The sequence below is a fragment of the Pseudoliparis swirei genome, chromosome 14 (assembly GCF_029220125.1).
Source record: "Pseudoliparis swirei isolate HS2019 ecotype Mariana Trench chromosome 14, NWPU_hadal_v1, whole genome shotgun sequence".
In the NCBI taxonomy this organism is placed as follows: Eukaryota; Metazoa; Chordata; class Actinopteri; order Perciformes; family Liparidae; genus Pseudoliparis; species Pseudoliparis swirei.
The window spans coordinates 8,719,432-8,731,882 of NC_079401.1; the positions used below are offsets into that span (position 1 = coordinate 8,719,432).

General features: G+C 46.9%; 1 protein-coding gene and 1 long non-coding RNA gene across 2 annotated transcripts in view; one reads left to right on the forward strand and one right to left on the reverse strand.

Annotated features, from left to right (window-relative positions):
- Positions 1-4,504, reverse strand: part of LOC130204687 (uncharacterized) — a 40,908-nt gene extending 36,404 nt beyond the window's left edge. Inside the window, exon 1 of the long non-coding RNA XR_008833757.1 lies at positions 4,416-4,504. This is a non-coding gene — a long non-coding RNA (uncharacterized LOC130204687). The remainder of the gene's footprint in view (positions 1-4,415) is intronic.
- The window catches only part of LOC130204679 (prospero homeobox protein 1-like), a 28,579-nt gene continuing 20,060 nt past the window's right edge, over positions 3,933-12,451 (forward strand). The window contains 5 exon segments of the mRNA XM_056431584.1: positions 3,933-4,847; positions 7,834-8,237; positions 8,367-8,960; positions 9,061-9,168; positions 9,170-10,276. Of these exon segments, the coding sequence (XP_056287559.1) occupies positions 7,899-8,237; positions 8,367-8,960; positions 9,061-9,168; positions 9,170-10,276 (2,148 nt within the window). The 5' untranslated portion in view covers positions 3,933-4,847; positions 7,834-7,898.

Sequence of the window (12,451 nt, forward strand, 5' to 3'; positions counted from 1 at the left end):
TGTGTGTCGGTGTCGGTGTGTAAGGCGCGCAAACCTTTTAGCAAAGTGTACTTTTTCTGACATTGAGCCATTATGAGGAAGAATATGCTGTATAGGAACATTACCTGAAGCCACTACGATCCCTCAAGATGCAGCTTCAGAGAACAGCAGAGACGGAGCCACTAAGAACTACTCGAGTCTATTTTAGTCTAGTCTACTTTAGTCTAGTCTACTTTAGTCTACTTTAGTCTAGTCTACTTTAGTCTAGTCTACTTTAGTCTAGTCTACTCTAGTCTACTTTAGTCTACTTTAGTCTAGTCTACTTTAGTCTTGTCTACTTTAGTCTAGTCTACTTTAGTCTATTTTAGTCTAGTCTACTTTAGTCTTGTCTACTTTAGTCTAGTCTACTTTAGTCTACTTTAGTCTAGTCTACTTTAGTCTACTTTAGTCTTGTCTAATTTAGTCTAGTCTACTTTAGTCTTGTCAACTTTAGTCTAGTCTACTTTAGTCTATTTTAGTCTAGTCTACTTTAGTCTAGTCTACTTTAGTCTATTTTAGTCTAGTCTACTTTAGTCTACTTTAGTCTTGTCTACTTTAGTCTATTTTAGTCTAGTCTACTTTAGTCTAGTCTACTTTAGTCTACTTTAGTCTACTTTAGTCTAGTCTACTTTAGTCTACTTTAGTCTTGTCTACTTTAGTCTACTCTACTTTAGTCGTGTCTACTTTAGTCTAGTCTACTTTAGTCTATTTTAGTCTAGTCTACTTTAGTCTAGTCTACTCTAGTCTACTTTAGTCTACTTTAGTCTAGTCTACTCTAGTCTACTTTTGTCCGTGAGAAAAAGTTTTCTAAAGTTATCTTTTCCCTGCTCATCTCAGTGTTTATAGCTTCTTCTTCAGGTCTCGGTGTGGTTTTAAAGTTATATTTCATAATTATAACACATAGAGAAGAGCATGTTGGTGTCAGTGCACAGATGTTATTGACATACAGAAAAGAGCCGATCAAATGAATCAATTAGTCTTCAACTATTAAATTAATCTGCGACTCTTTAAAAAAAATAGGTTTGACGCATTTTTTAGGAACAAAAGTCAAAATTCTCTTATTCCAGCTTCTTAAATGTGGATGTTTGAGTTGTTTCTTTATTTCTCTGAGGCAGTAAACTGAACATATGTTTCTAACGTCGGGTTCGTGGAGTAGTGGAGGCCCACTGAGCCCCTCGGCGCTGCATGTGCGTTTCTTCTTCGGTCTTTGGTTGAAACTGAAAAGTGGAACTGGAATAAAAAGTGTTTAAGATTATAAGTCAACCTGTGGCTGATAACTCGTGACTCTTATTCTGCTCTGCAATACTCAAATGTCTTAAACTGAGAAACTCACTTTGTTATGGATCTAAAGTTTTGAAGGTTTAGGGTGAGATTTCCAATACATGAGGCCATGAAATCTTCTTAGATATCGACCAAGATTCCTTTACAAAACATTAAAGCATAATTAAGATGCTTCCCATTTAGAAGATGCCTCACATTTTGGGCTTTTTGGGTGATAGTTTTTTTTCCTCCTCTTGATTTAAATTGTGACTGGTTAAATCCGTCGATGTCAGCGGCAACAAAACTAAACTAAACTCACTGCTGGTATTTGGGTTGTGAGGTCATTCTGGGATGTCGGTGTTGAGTAAACTGTAGGGAAGGTTCGGGGTGACCGGCCATGACCGAGACACACACACACACACACACACATACACACACACACACACATTAACCAGCACTTCCCACACAGTCACCACCTCCTGTGATGCGTGTGTGTGTGCCTTTCTCTCTCCCTCACAGAAACACACACTCTCTCCATCACTCACACACACACAGGCACTAGTGTGCCTGTGTGTGTGTGGGGGGGGGAGCGGCGGGGTCATCGCCACATCAGGCATGTAAACACACGCAGGGAGGTCAATGAGTTAAACATTAATAGCCAATATTTATTTTCCACGCGTGATTGTGAAAACATGCAACACCAGATAATTATGACACGAGACGACATACTTTCTTTAGAGGTGGTTCCTCGTCATGCTTTGGTCATAATGTAGCTGTTATTGTTTAGTGGTATACATTTAGTTTATTCATGTTTCCTTTAAATTGCCTTGATGTTATTTGTCCTTGCTGTTATGAACATTTTAAGCATCACAACTGTTTCATGAGCACGTTGTCCCTCCTCATACTCAGATTAAATCAGTATTCTAGACATAAAGCACATTGTATTTGCCCTCACAGTTACAATGGGATTAGTTTTATTTACAGTACATATTTTCCATAATCCACATTTTCCAAAAGCTCCGGACCCAAATGTGTTTGATCCTTTCTGAAAGTGCGCTGTCGACATAAAAAGAGATAAATATTAACAGCATATAAAGAGACGTTTCACCCGTCGCTCTAAGGGGTCAAACCGTTCACATCTGTTTAAGTGGAAACAAAAGTAGTGTGTTGTTGTTGCATTGTTGTGAAGTTATTATGCTGCGCGTGCACGTCTGTGCCAAACCATTGGAGAGGCATCATTACCCATACTGGGCCCGTCTGCCTCTGCGTGCGAGGGACAACCCGCGAGCGCGCGCCTGTCTCCTCGGGGGAATATTCATACTCATTTCTGGGCTTTTGTATATCTGTCTTTATACAAATGAAACCGGACGTCACGGGCTAAATTATTGCGTAACTTGTTGTAAATGCCGATTATTCACGTGCGTAATTAAATTGAGAGAGCTGCTGCATGAGTGGCACGCGCGCAGCTCTTATGCCGATCGGGTCCGCGGATATTTTGTCGTATTGAATAATAAAAATGGATAAATGATGTTTCCGGATTGATTGAGCTCGTGTGATGCTCAATAACTCGGAATTACAAATGTATTTATAAATGCGTGTTTTTCATAAGGTGGCCCACATTCCTCTGCATGCACACGCACACACACACACACACACACACACACACACACACACACACACACACACACACACGCACACACTGCAGAACTCTGTGTTAATCCAGTTCATCTCTCATCTAATTTGACACAAACGGCTTTTTAAAATGTCGATAATATAAATATAGTTCCACTTTTCTCACACGTTATTTCTTTAATTCCGTGAAGTTCTCTCCAGACGTTTCCCTCATATACAGTTAAATACACATACACAGAATAAAGTATGTGTAACTATTTTACTCGGATTTAATTGAATAATGAAAAATAAATAATAAAATCGCTTCATTTGTTAATGTTTATTATCTATATTTGACTCTATGTGTCCATGGTGCTCCTGCAGCACAAGTCTCAAATAATTATGTCTTTTTTTTTATTCTGTCTATCTTCATAACAGAAGACTCGTCGGTGAGCTTTGATACCGGAGGAGCGCGCGCGATAACAAACGCACAACTCCACGCCTCAACAATGTCACGCACTCAGCCCGAACGGTCATTCAAAGTATATTTGATAGACGTCTTGTCACAGGACGCTGATATTCTGATGCATAAATCACAATTCGGTGCAGGATTCATCGTTGGCTCTCTAAGACGCCCGTTTCCCAAAAAGGCCTCTCAGCGTGTTGTAATTTAAAAACATTTATATTCCTGTGGTTTTGTTTTATTTGCACCTCTCGGTCTCTAGAAGGACGCACTGCGTGGGACACGCAGAAATCCTTCTAGCTCGGAGCAAGTGCGGAAGAGTCCTCGAGCGAAACAAGGACTATATCAGCTTCGGGGGGGACCTGACCCCTGATCTCTGGAGCAGAGAGGAAGGAGTTCCCCGGGGGAAGTTTTTGGGCGAAAAAACTTTTTTTGGATTGGCGTGGAGCTCCGAGGAGGCCCACGGAGTCGTTTCCAAATACGCGCAGAAGGCAGTCACAGCCGCATGAAGACAAACGTGTATATAAATATAGATGTGTACATCTATATATATATATATGCTGATAGTCGTGACTCGTGGTATCACACAGGGTGTATTGAAGAAAAAGAAGAGAAACCGGTATTCTCAACGCCTGTGTTTATTAAAGAAACCCGTCGTTAACATCAGCCGCTGGCCGTGGCCTTTCAATCATAACTCACATTTTAAAGTTATATTTATTTCATGACGCATGTCTCCAAGTAAGTAAATGCACTGCTTTGATTGACTGATGAGGTATTTGCATCACAAGCTGCGGTTTGATTGATCTTCCTTAGGGGCATCAATACATAACTACATATTAAAAAACATATGCTTTGAACACAGGAGAAGGAAACTCAAAGTCCGGTTTAAAGTTAAACAATAAATGGCTTCTTTAAATACGTCTGTACGGTGGCTGGACCTGCTCTGCTCCTCTCTCCTCTCTCCGCGCTCTGGCTGCGCGCCGTTTTCCGGAGGGGGCTCCTTTATAAATCAAATCCACCGTCCCCGGTTCCTCCTTCCTTATTGGTCAGGGGGAGTCGTTACCTCACTCCGGGGCCGGTGACGCGGCGTCTTCGCGTATCCTTCACGCAGCGCGTCACTCCTTGTGTCTTATTGAGAAGTCTTGCGGTCGGTCAGAGCGGGAGACGGGACCAGCTGCGGACGGACCGGGTGCGCTCGATACTGAACACTTCCAGTCCCAGGAGGAGAGCGGCGCACAAGAGCAGACTCTCTCTCTCTCTCTCCCTCTCTCTTTCTCTCTGTCTCGCGCACTCTCTCTTACACACTTTCCCTACAAGTCCCTCTCTCGCTCTCTCTCTGTCCCTCGCGCACACACGCCCGCGCGCGCGCACTCTCTGCATACATCTCCACATTGCCGTGGTAGATTACGGCATTGATCTCAACGAGGAGCGCGGATCCGTCTCTCGTGGTCTATCTTTTCTTCGACGGACCGACTTGGAGGAACCAGAGAGAGAAGTAAGTGGACCCGCGTATTATTTATCGCCGTGATTAATGTCTCGTGGGCTCATATGTATATGTATTGTCTGTGTGTGATTTGTCCGACCGTGTTCGCTGGGTAACTTCCACCGTGAGTTCGAGCCCCCGGTCCATCCTCGTCACACGTCGCGGGATCCGGAGGGTTTTAGATGAATTCTGGATTATATTCCCCCAACAAACAGTTGCTGCTGCTCACGCGCTTTCTTTCTGCTCGAGGCTGTTGCGGGTTGTAAACTCAACTCTCTCGATGAGGTGTGATTTAAAAATGTTAAAGAGCTGTTTGTTCATGCCGGTTGCCAGTTGTGTGGATGTTGAGTTCCATCGACGCACCTGCCGTTGTTTTTTGGATGTCGTGTTTTTAAAAATAAATTATTATCATCGGCGTATGATAAACAAGTCAGTAAATATCTAAATGTGTTTTAAAACAGTCTTCTTATATTCAGATGTTCACTGAAAAGCAACACGAGGAGCGACATCCTCTTGCTCCTCCGAGTTATTGCGTTAATCTGTAACGTAACATTCAGCCTCGTGTCCAGAGAGCTGGAATAAAACCAGAGCAAAGAGTTCCAGAAACAGATGGGCTCATGTCCCTCTGCGTTGGCACAGCTCCTACACTTCAACACAACTTTAGAGGCGTTATAATAAAAACAATGAGCCGTCCGGCGGGGGCCAGTCGAGCTCTCCTCCCGCTGTCGGGTCATTATTGCGGACTAATTGCTGCTTGGACTGCGCCAGACGCCGTGCGTAAAAGTCTCCGATCAGAGTACAGAGAGAGTCCATAAGAACCAAGAGGTTCGGTTACTCTTATTACTCTTAGAACAAGTTTCATGGAAATCATTTTATCCTTGTTTTCTATTTTTGTAGTTTAAGATTTTGATAATCTGGAGATAGAGTCTCAAAGTGTGTGACGTATTCTCTTTATATGGAAATAAGACATTTACAGTTCATCTACTTCCCATTTCAGTTCTCAATCTCAAAGGTATTCCTGTTCTTCAAATGCAGATTAAAACTAAAGTTTCTGTTAAGATACAGAACCCCCCCCCCCCCCCCCCCCACACACACACACACACACACACACACTCTCACATCTCCTTTCAGTGCTCACCTTCAAACATGAGTGCAACAGTTGCTGAACTTCCCGTCTATTTAAACACCTTGCATTGCTGCTCGCTGTTTCAAGATTATTTATGAGCCGCGTCCTACACATGTTCACAGAGCTGCTGGTGACATGCAGAGTGTGTTTTCACCGAATGGAAACGTCCAACAACAGGAAACATGTGCTGGATACACACCGACCCACCTCCATCTGACCTCACACACACATTTCAATAATCAGGTTTTCCGAGCTCTTTGGACCCCCTCATCTGAACTGTTTGTCTCTCCCTACCTCCCACATGTGTGTGTGTGTGTGTGTGTGTGTGTGTGTGTAGGTGCGTGTGTGTGTGTGTGTGTGTGTGTGTGTGTGTGTGTGTGTGTGTGTGCCAGAGCTCTGCCCAGAGTAACCCCGAGTAACCAATCAGTATGCCACTGTGCAGAGGTGTGTTTTTCTCTTCTTCGGAACATCTTCTCGTCTCCGACGCTGACACCCGGAGTCACATTTAAACTCCCCCTCCTCCCCCGTTTGGACCCTAATTCTTTGGGTCACGACCCTGCAGGAACACGACGGGGTCTAAACCCATCTTTACGCGTGTCTCTGACTCGGTAACGCGTTCAACCTGCTCCGCTCTCGTGAACACGGGCTGGGCTCCAAACTGTTGTAGGAAGCAGCTTTGTAATATTTCCCTAGACCTGACCCTGAAATCGATTGCAAAACAGATGCAAACGTGCAACATGGAAAACGCCGCCGGGTATGCGTATGTATTTTTTAGAGGTTTTAGAATTTGCCTCTTTTTTTTATATCTCTAAATTAATGAGGGAAGCGGCCATGTGCAGTAGATTCAGACTTTTTATTTCTTTAAGAAATCAGGTGGTTATAGTCATGGATATCCTGCTTTTTTAAAAATATAAATCAGAATTATTGGTGATTATTTGGATATTTTAAGTGTTTCCAGAGCATCCAGAGCATCCTAACCTTTACGCAGTGCTTTCCCGGCCACTATATGTGTGCCTTTCTACATTTGCCGAATAATATATATATATATATATATATATAAATATGATATAATCACACATGACAGAAAAATAAACCAAGCTTTGTATGTGGAGAAGTTGGTAAAACAAAAAATAAGTGGCAGCATTTATAAGAATATTTTCTAGCTGAAATAAAAATAGCAAAAGTCCATTCACGTCCAAATTCACTGCTATTTAGAAATGTCGGTGAAGTTCCTATTTCTTTAAAATCATGCGGGGGAAAAAAGTAGAAAAAATGAAATTATTACGCATACACACACATAAATATGTCGTGGTGTGATGTGAAATTCCTCTGACAATAAGAGAGAAACTGTGGATTGTTCACAGGTCCTCACAGGATGCAGACATCAAGGTTATACCTCTCAGGAGGAAGTGGGAAATGATTCTGGTTATTCAAGGTGTTACTTCTCTGTGGGAATATCTCCTTGAACTATATTTTAAAAAGTGCTTCCCTCGGCTTTTGGTCCAGAAATGCGCTGTGTGTAACTTTACGAATTTGGTGATGGATAAAAGTGTCTGCCTCGACATTTCTGTGATGGTTCACCTGTTATGTTTTTATTTATTGATTAACGTCTGCATGTGTTTGCTGGTTCAGATGGTGAAATATGAGATTGATTGAGTAAAGAAAACATTTAATGTCTTTTTAAAAGAAATAATTCGTACATAAAAAAATTTAACAAAAAGAAATCGGGTATTTGAATTCATCTTTTATGTTTTGCGGTTTTCCCATAATTAAAAGATTGAAATTAAAATAAAATATATGTATTTCTCTCTTGACATATCTGTTAGTTTCAAAATTCTCTGACTAAATGTTTTCTTTTCTGTGTTTGACCAGGTAACTCTTCTCATCCTGCATGTCTGTGAGGACCCCCGGTCATGTCCGTTTAGCTGCCCTGCGTGATGCCTGATCATGACAGCACCGCCCTCCTAAGCAGACAGACCAAGCGCCGCCGCGTCGACATCGGGGTGAAGAGAACCGCGGCCAGCGCGCTATTCGACCACGCCAGGGAGACCCTGTTCGAAAGCATGAACCAATCACACGGCCCGAGCCCGGACGGAGACTGCTCGCTGGTCGGTCACGGACACGGCGACGGGGAGAAGTCCAACGTTTTGAGGAAGTTGCTGAAGAGGGCCAACTCGTACGACGACGGCATCATGGCTTTCCCCGGCGCCACCATCATCTCTCAGCTGCTGAAGAACAACATGGGGAAGAACGGAGGGAGTGACTCCGGCTTCCAGGTATACTCAAACACTCAGGTACAGCGCTGACACGGCCGTTAATCCACCAAGCGGCCTTTTAAATTTCCAATCAACCAATCAAACAGTCCTCCGCCCTCCGCCATGATTAAACCGTGTCCTCCATCACAGGGGAGCGGCGCTCTGTCCAGCGGCGGCTCCGAGATCCACGGCGAGGACGCCTGCAGCAACTCGTCCCGCGACCGGGACAGCCCGTCCTCCTGCCTCTCCCCGGGGCCTCCTCTCGCCCCTCCGCCTTCCTCCTCCTTCGGGCGACCGCCGCCTCCCTCGGGCCTCAACCCCCACGCTCAACCCACAGCCCTCTCCCTCTCCGCGTTCGACCTGGACCGGCTGTCGGACGAGCACCTCCGCGCCAAGCGCGCCCGCGTGGAAAACATCATCCGCGGCATGAGCCACTCGCCGCTGGTGCGGCCCAACGGCGACCACAACCCGGAGGGCAACCGCGAGAACGAGAACTGCAGCATCGGCAGCAACGACCACCGGCGAGACGGCGGCGGCGGGCGCAACCACAGCCGGAGCGACGGCCCCTCGTCGCTCCTGAGCTCCCCGGGCGCGGCCGGCGGCGGCGGCGAGGTCAACAGGGAGAACAAGAGGAAGCAGCGGCTGCCGCAGCAGCAGCACAGCTTCGCCCAGCTCGTGTGCTCCCGGCAGGAGCAGCGGCAGGAGGAGAGGCGGCAGCTCAAGCTGCAGCTGGAGGACATGCAGGTAGGTGGAGGGAGACGTGAAGGACACGTGAGACCGGAGGGTTCAGGAGACATCTTCTTTACCCCCCCCCCCCCCCCCCCCCCGTCCTCTCGTCGTTCAGAAACAGCTGCGTCAACTGCAGGAGAAGTTCTACCAGATCTACGACTCGGAGACGGAGGAGGAGGAAGACGACGGCGGCGAGGCCGACCGAGGGGGAGCGAGAGAGGAAGGACGGCGACCTGTCCGAGGACAGCGTCCGCTCCGACGGCCTGGAGGAGAGGCACGGGGACCGAGGTCGCCGCGGCAACGACGGCGCCCTGTCCCAGCTGGACCCGGGCCTGTTCCTGGAGCGGGCCCGGGCCCTCCTCCGGGAACAGGCCCTGATCGACAGAGGCATGGAGGAGGAGGCGGACGGCAGGCGGGAGGCGGAGAGGAGCGCGGAGCGGGCGATGAAGAGGAGGGAAAGAGGGGGAGGAGGAGGAGGACGGCAGTTGGCGGAGACGCTGAAGCAGGAGCTGAACTGCGCCGTGTCGCAGGTCGTCGACACCGTCGTCAAGGGCTTCTCGTCGCCCACGCGGGCCGCCGGCCACCACGGCGGCGGCCCGCCGGCGGCGCCCTCCTCTTCCTCCAACTCGTCCTCCTCCTGCCCTCCCCCTTTCGGCCCGCTCGCCTCGCTCACCCCGGACTCGCGCTTCGGCGGCGCCCTGGCGCTCGGTGTGAACGGCGACCCCGGCAGCCCGATCCCGAGCTACCGCTCCTCCTCCGGCCAGCGGCCGCACTGCTTCGGCGACGTCGCCGTGCCGACCGCGCCGGACTCGTTCGGCCGGCTGGGCGCTCTGCAGACGGCGTGCGACCAGACGGAGGCGCTGCCGCTGGTGGTGCGCAAGAGCGGCGGCGGCGGCGGCGGAGGAGAGAACACTATCCCCTCTCATCCTCCTCCTCCTCCTCCTCTTCCTCACCACCCCTCCCTCCACCCCTCTCCTCTCACGGCCTCGCTCGGGTTCAGCCCTCCATCCTTTCGCCACCCGTTCCCCCTCCCCCTCATGGGCTACCCCTTCCAGAGCCCCCTGTCACACGGCGGCGGCTACCTCCCGGGGCCCAAGGACCACCACCGGTCCTCCCCCGATTCTATGGACTTGACCCGGGAAGCCGTCAGCCTCAGAACCAAAATGGCGTCCCTCGGAGGGGGCCACCTGAGTCACCACCACCACCACCACCACCACCGGCAGAACTCACCGGGCCAGCACGGGCCGGAGGGTCTGTCCCTGTCCCTCATCAAGTCCGAGTGCGGGGACCTGCAGGACATGGCCGACATGGCGGCGTACTCCGGCAGCACCGTATCCTTTCACCGTACAGCTATGTGTGTGTGTGTGTGTTACACCTTTTTAATGCACATTGAAGTATTTGAATCGTTCCTTTACTTGAGTTCAACTCAGTTTGATTGATTCTGTCAACGCACAAGTAAAACTACATTATTTCACCATTATCCGCAAGAAAAACACACTTCATATCCATATATTATAGAGCAGGACAATATGACGCTGTTATACTTCCGTGTTCTAATCGACAGCGGATTAAATCCAGCGATATGGAAAAAGCATGCAGTTTGTAATCGAGACACATCGGTATTAACGAGGATTACGACGAACACGTGTGATGTGATTATTAGAAAGAACGATGTCTCTGTGTGTGTTCTTGCAAAGAGTTTTAAAATCGGCTCTGATTTGGAACACGCCGGGAGACAAACAAAGTCTTTAAAATGAAATTAATTTGCATTAATTGGCTCCCGGTCTGAGCGTCTTGTTAGGCAGATGAAACGGGCCGCGACGGGTCTTACGAGAGGGGGGAAGATTAAACGTGTCGCGCTCTTTTAAGTCTGGGGCAGCAGGTTGTGGCGTTTAAAAAGGTGCTGAGAAGCTCTTCAACACACACACACACACACACACACATGCTGTCTGAGACACTCTTGTTCTCTTTCATCGCAAAGACTTTGTACATAAACGCTCAAAGCAAATCATATTTCACTGTGTTTATGAGTGTGTGTGTGTGTGGGGGGAGGTGCTCAAAGCTAATCATATTTCAAAGAGCACAGGGGGGGGGGGGGAACAGGTGAACGCACGGCCTTATTGATGGAAGCTTTTTTAAATGTGCGTGTGTGTGCGCACACGAGGAGAGGCGTCGTATCTAAAATGTCCACGTCGGTTTTTAAGCCGCTTGTCCGTCTTCTCCCACTCGCTTTCATTCGTCGGCCTTCGCGTGCAGTTGCTCGGCAGCTGTGTGTGTCTTGCTACACACACACACACACACACGCACGCACACACACAGATGTGCACATTTCATGGCGCGTGCATGCGGACAGGTGTTTGCAGGTAGCTGTTTATCTTTTCGTCCCTAACCTTTCATATGGAGAGGGCTTCTCCCGGCCACGACACGGTGCACACAAACAGGCCCGCGCACACACACACACACACACACGTGCACGCCAGAAGAACAAAGTGAAAAGAGAAATAAGACTTTGAACCCGGCGAACAGGAACTCCTTGCAGCTGCGACGAGGACGTGATCACAGTGTCGTCTTCAAAGCCAATTTAGATGTCGCTTTAATTTAAAAAAGGAAATATTTGACACGTCTCTTGATCCCGCTGAGCCGTTTCATTCCAAAATGCGTTCCCCATTCATTTACAAGAAGACGAAAAAGTCTTTGAAATTGGACATTAGTATTTCAAAGATATTGACCATCCTTCAACCCTCTCTTTTTTTATTTTGGAGGTATAATTGTTTGCTGCTTTTTGCCATTTTAATAACAACAATCATCCAGCATGTGTTCATTCTCTTTCACAAGAAATGGATATTTTCCACTATTTATTCCTTCATAATATTATTAATATTTTGTATTATTATACGATAACTTATATGAAGTATTTTCCTTTTTTTTGTAAATTAAATAACTTTTACTTTTGAACTGTTGCTCTGAGAAAACTAAAAGAATTAAGAGTTTATTTGACTATTTTTTATTTATTTTATGGACTTAAATTACGACTATTTTAAATTATATGGAAGCGTATTGAAATCATTCGTAGTGCAATTAACATTAAATAGTTTTACTGCCGACATTTTTGTGCTAATAATATATATATATATATAATATATATACTAATTCAGCAACTTCTCTTCGTCTTTTTGTTATTTCTGTTTCTTCAGCATAGAGAGATTTTATTTATGGATGATTTGCATGGTATTCATAAAATGGTGACGGCATTGTCACGTGTTTAAGAAAGCCTGGCAGTTAGGTTAAGGTGTTTTGCATCGATCATAGTTCACCTGAGAGGCACACACACACACACACACACACACACACTCAGGTCTGTGTATCTTTAATCCTTTGTACGGAGCTGAGCAGATGTCTCCCATTCATTTATGAATTTATCCCCCCTCCCTCTCTTCCCCTCCCAACCCCCCATTCACACACACACACACCTGGCCGCAAGGTCAAGTTACAGCTGATACAGTGAG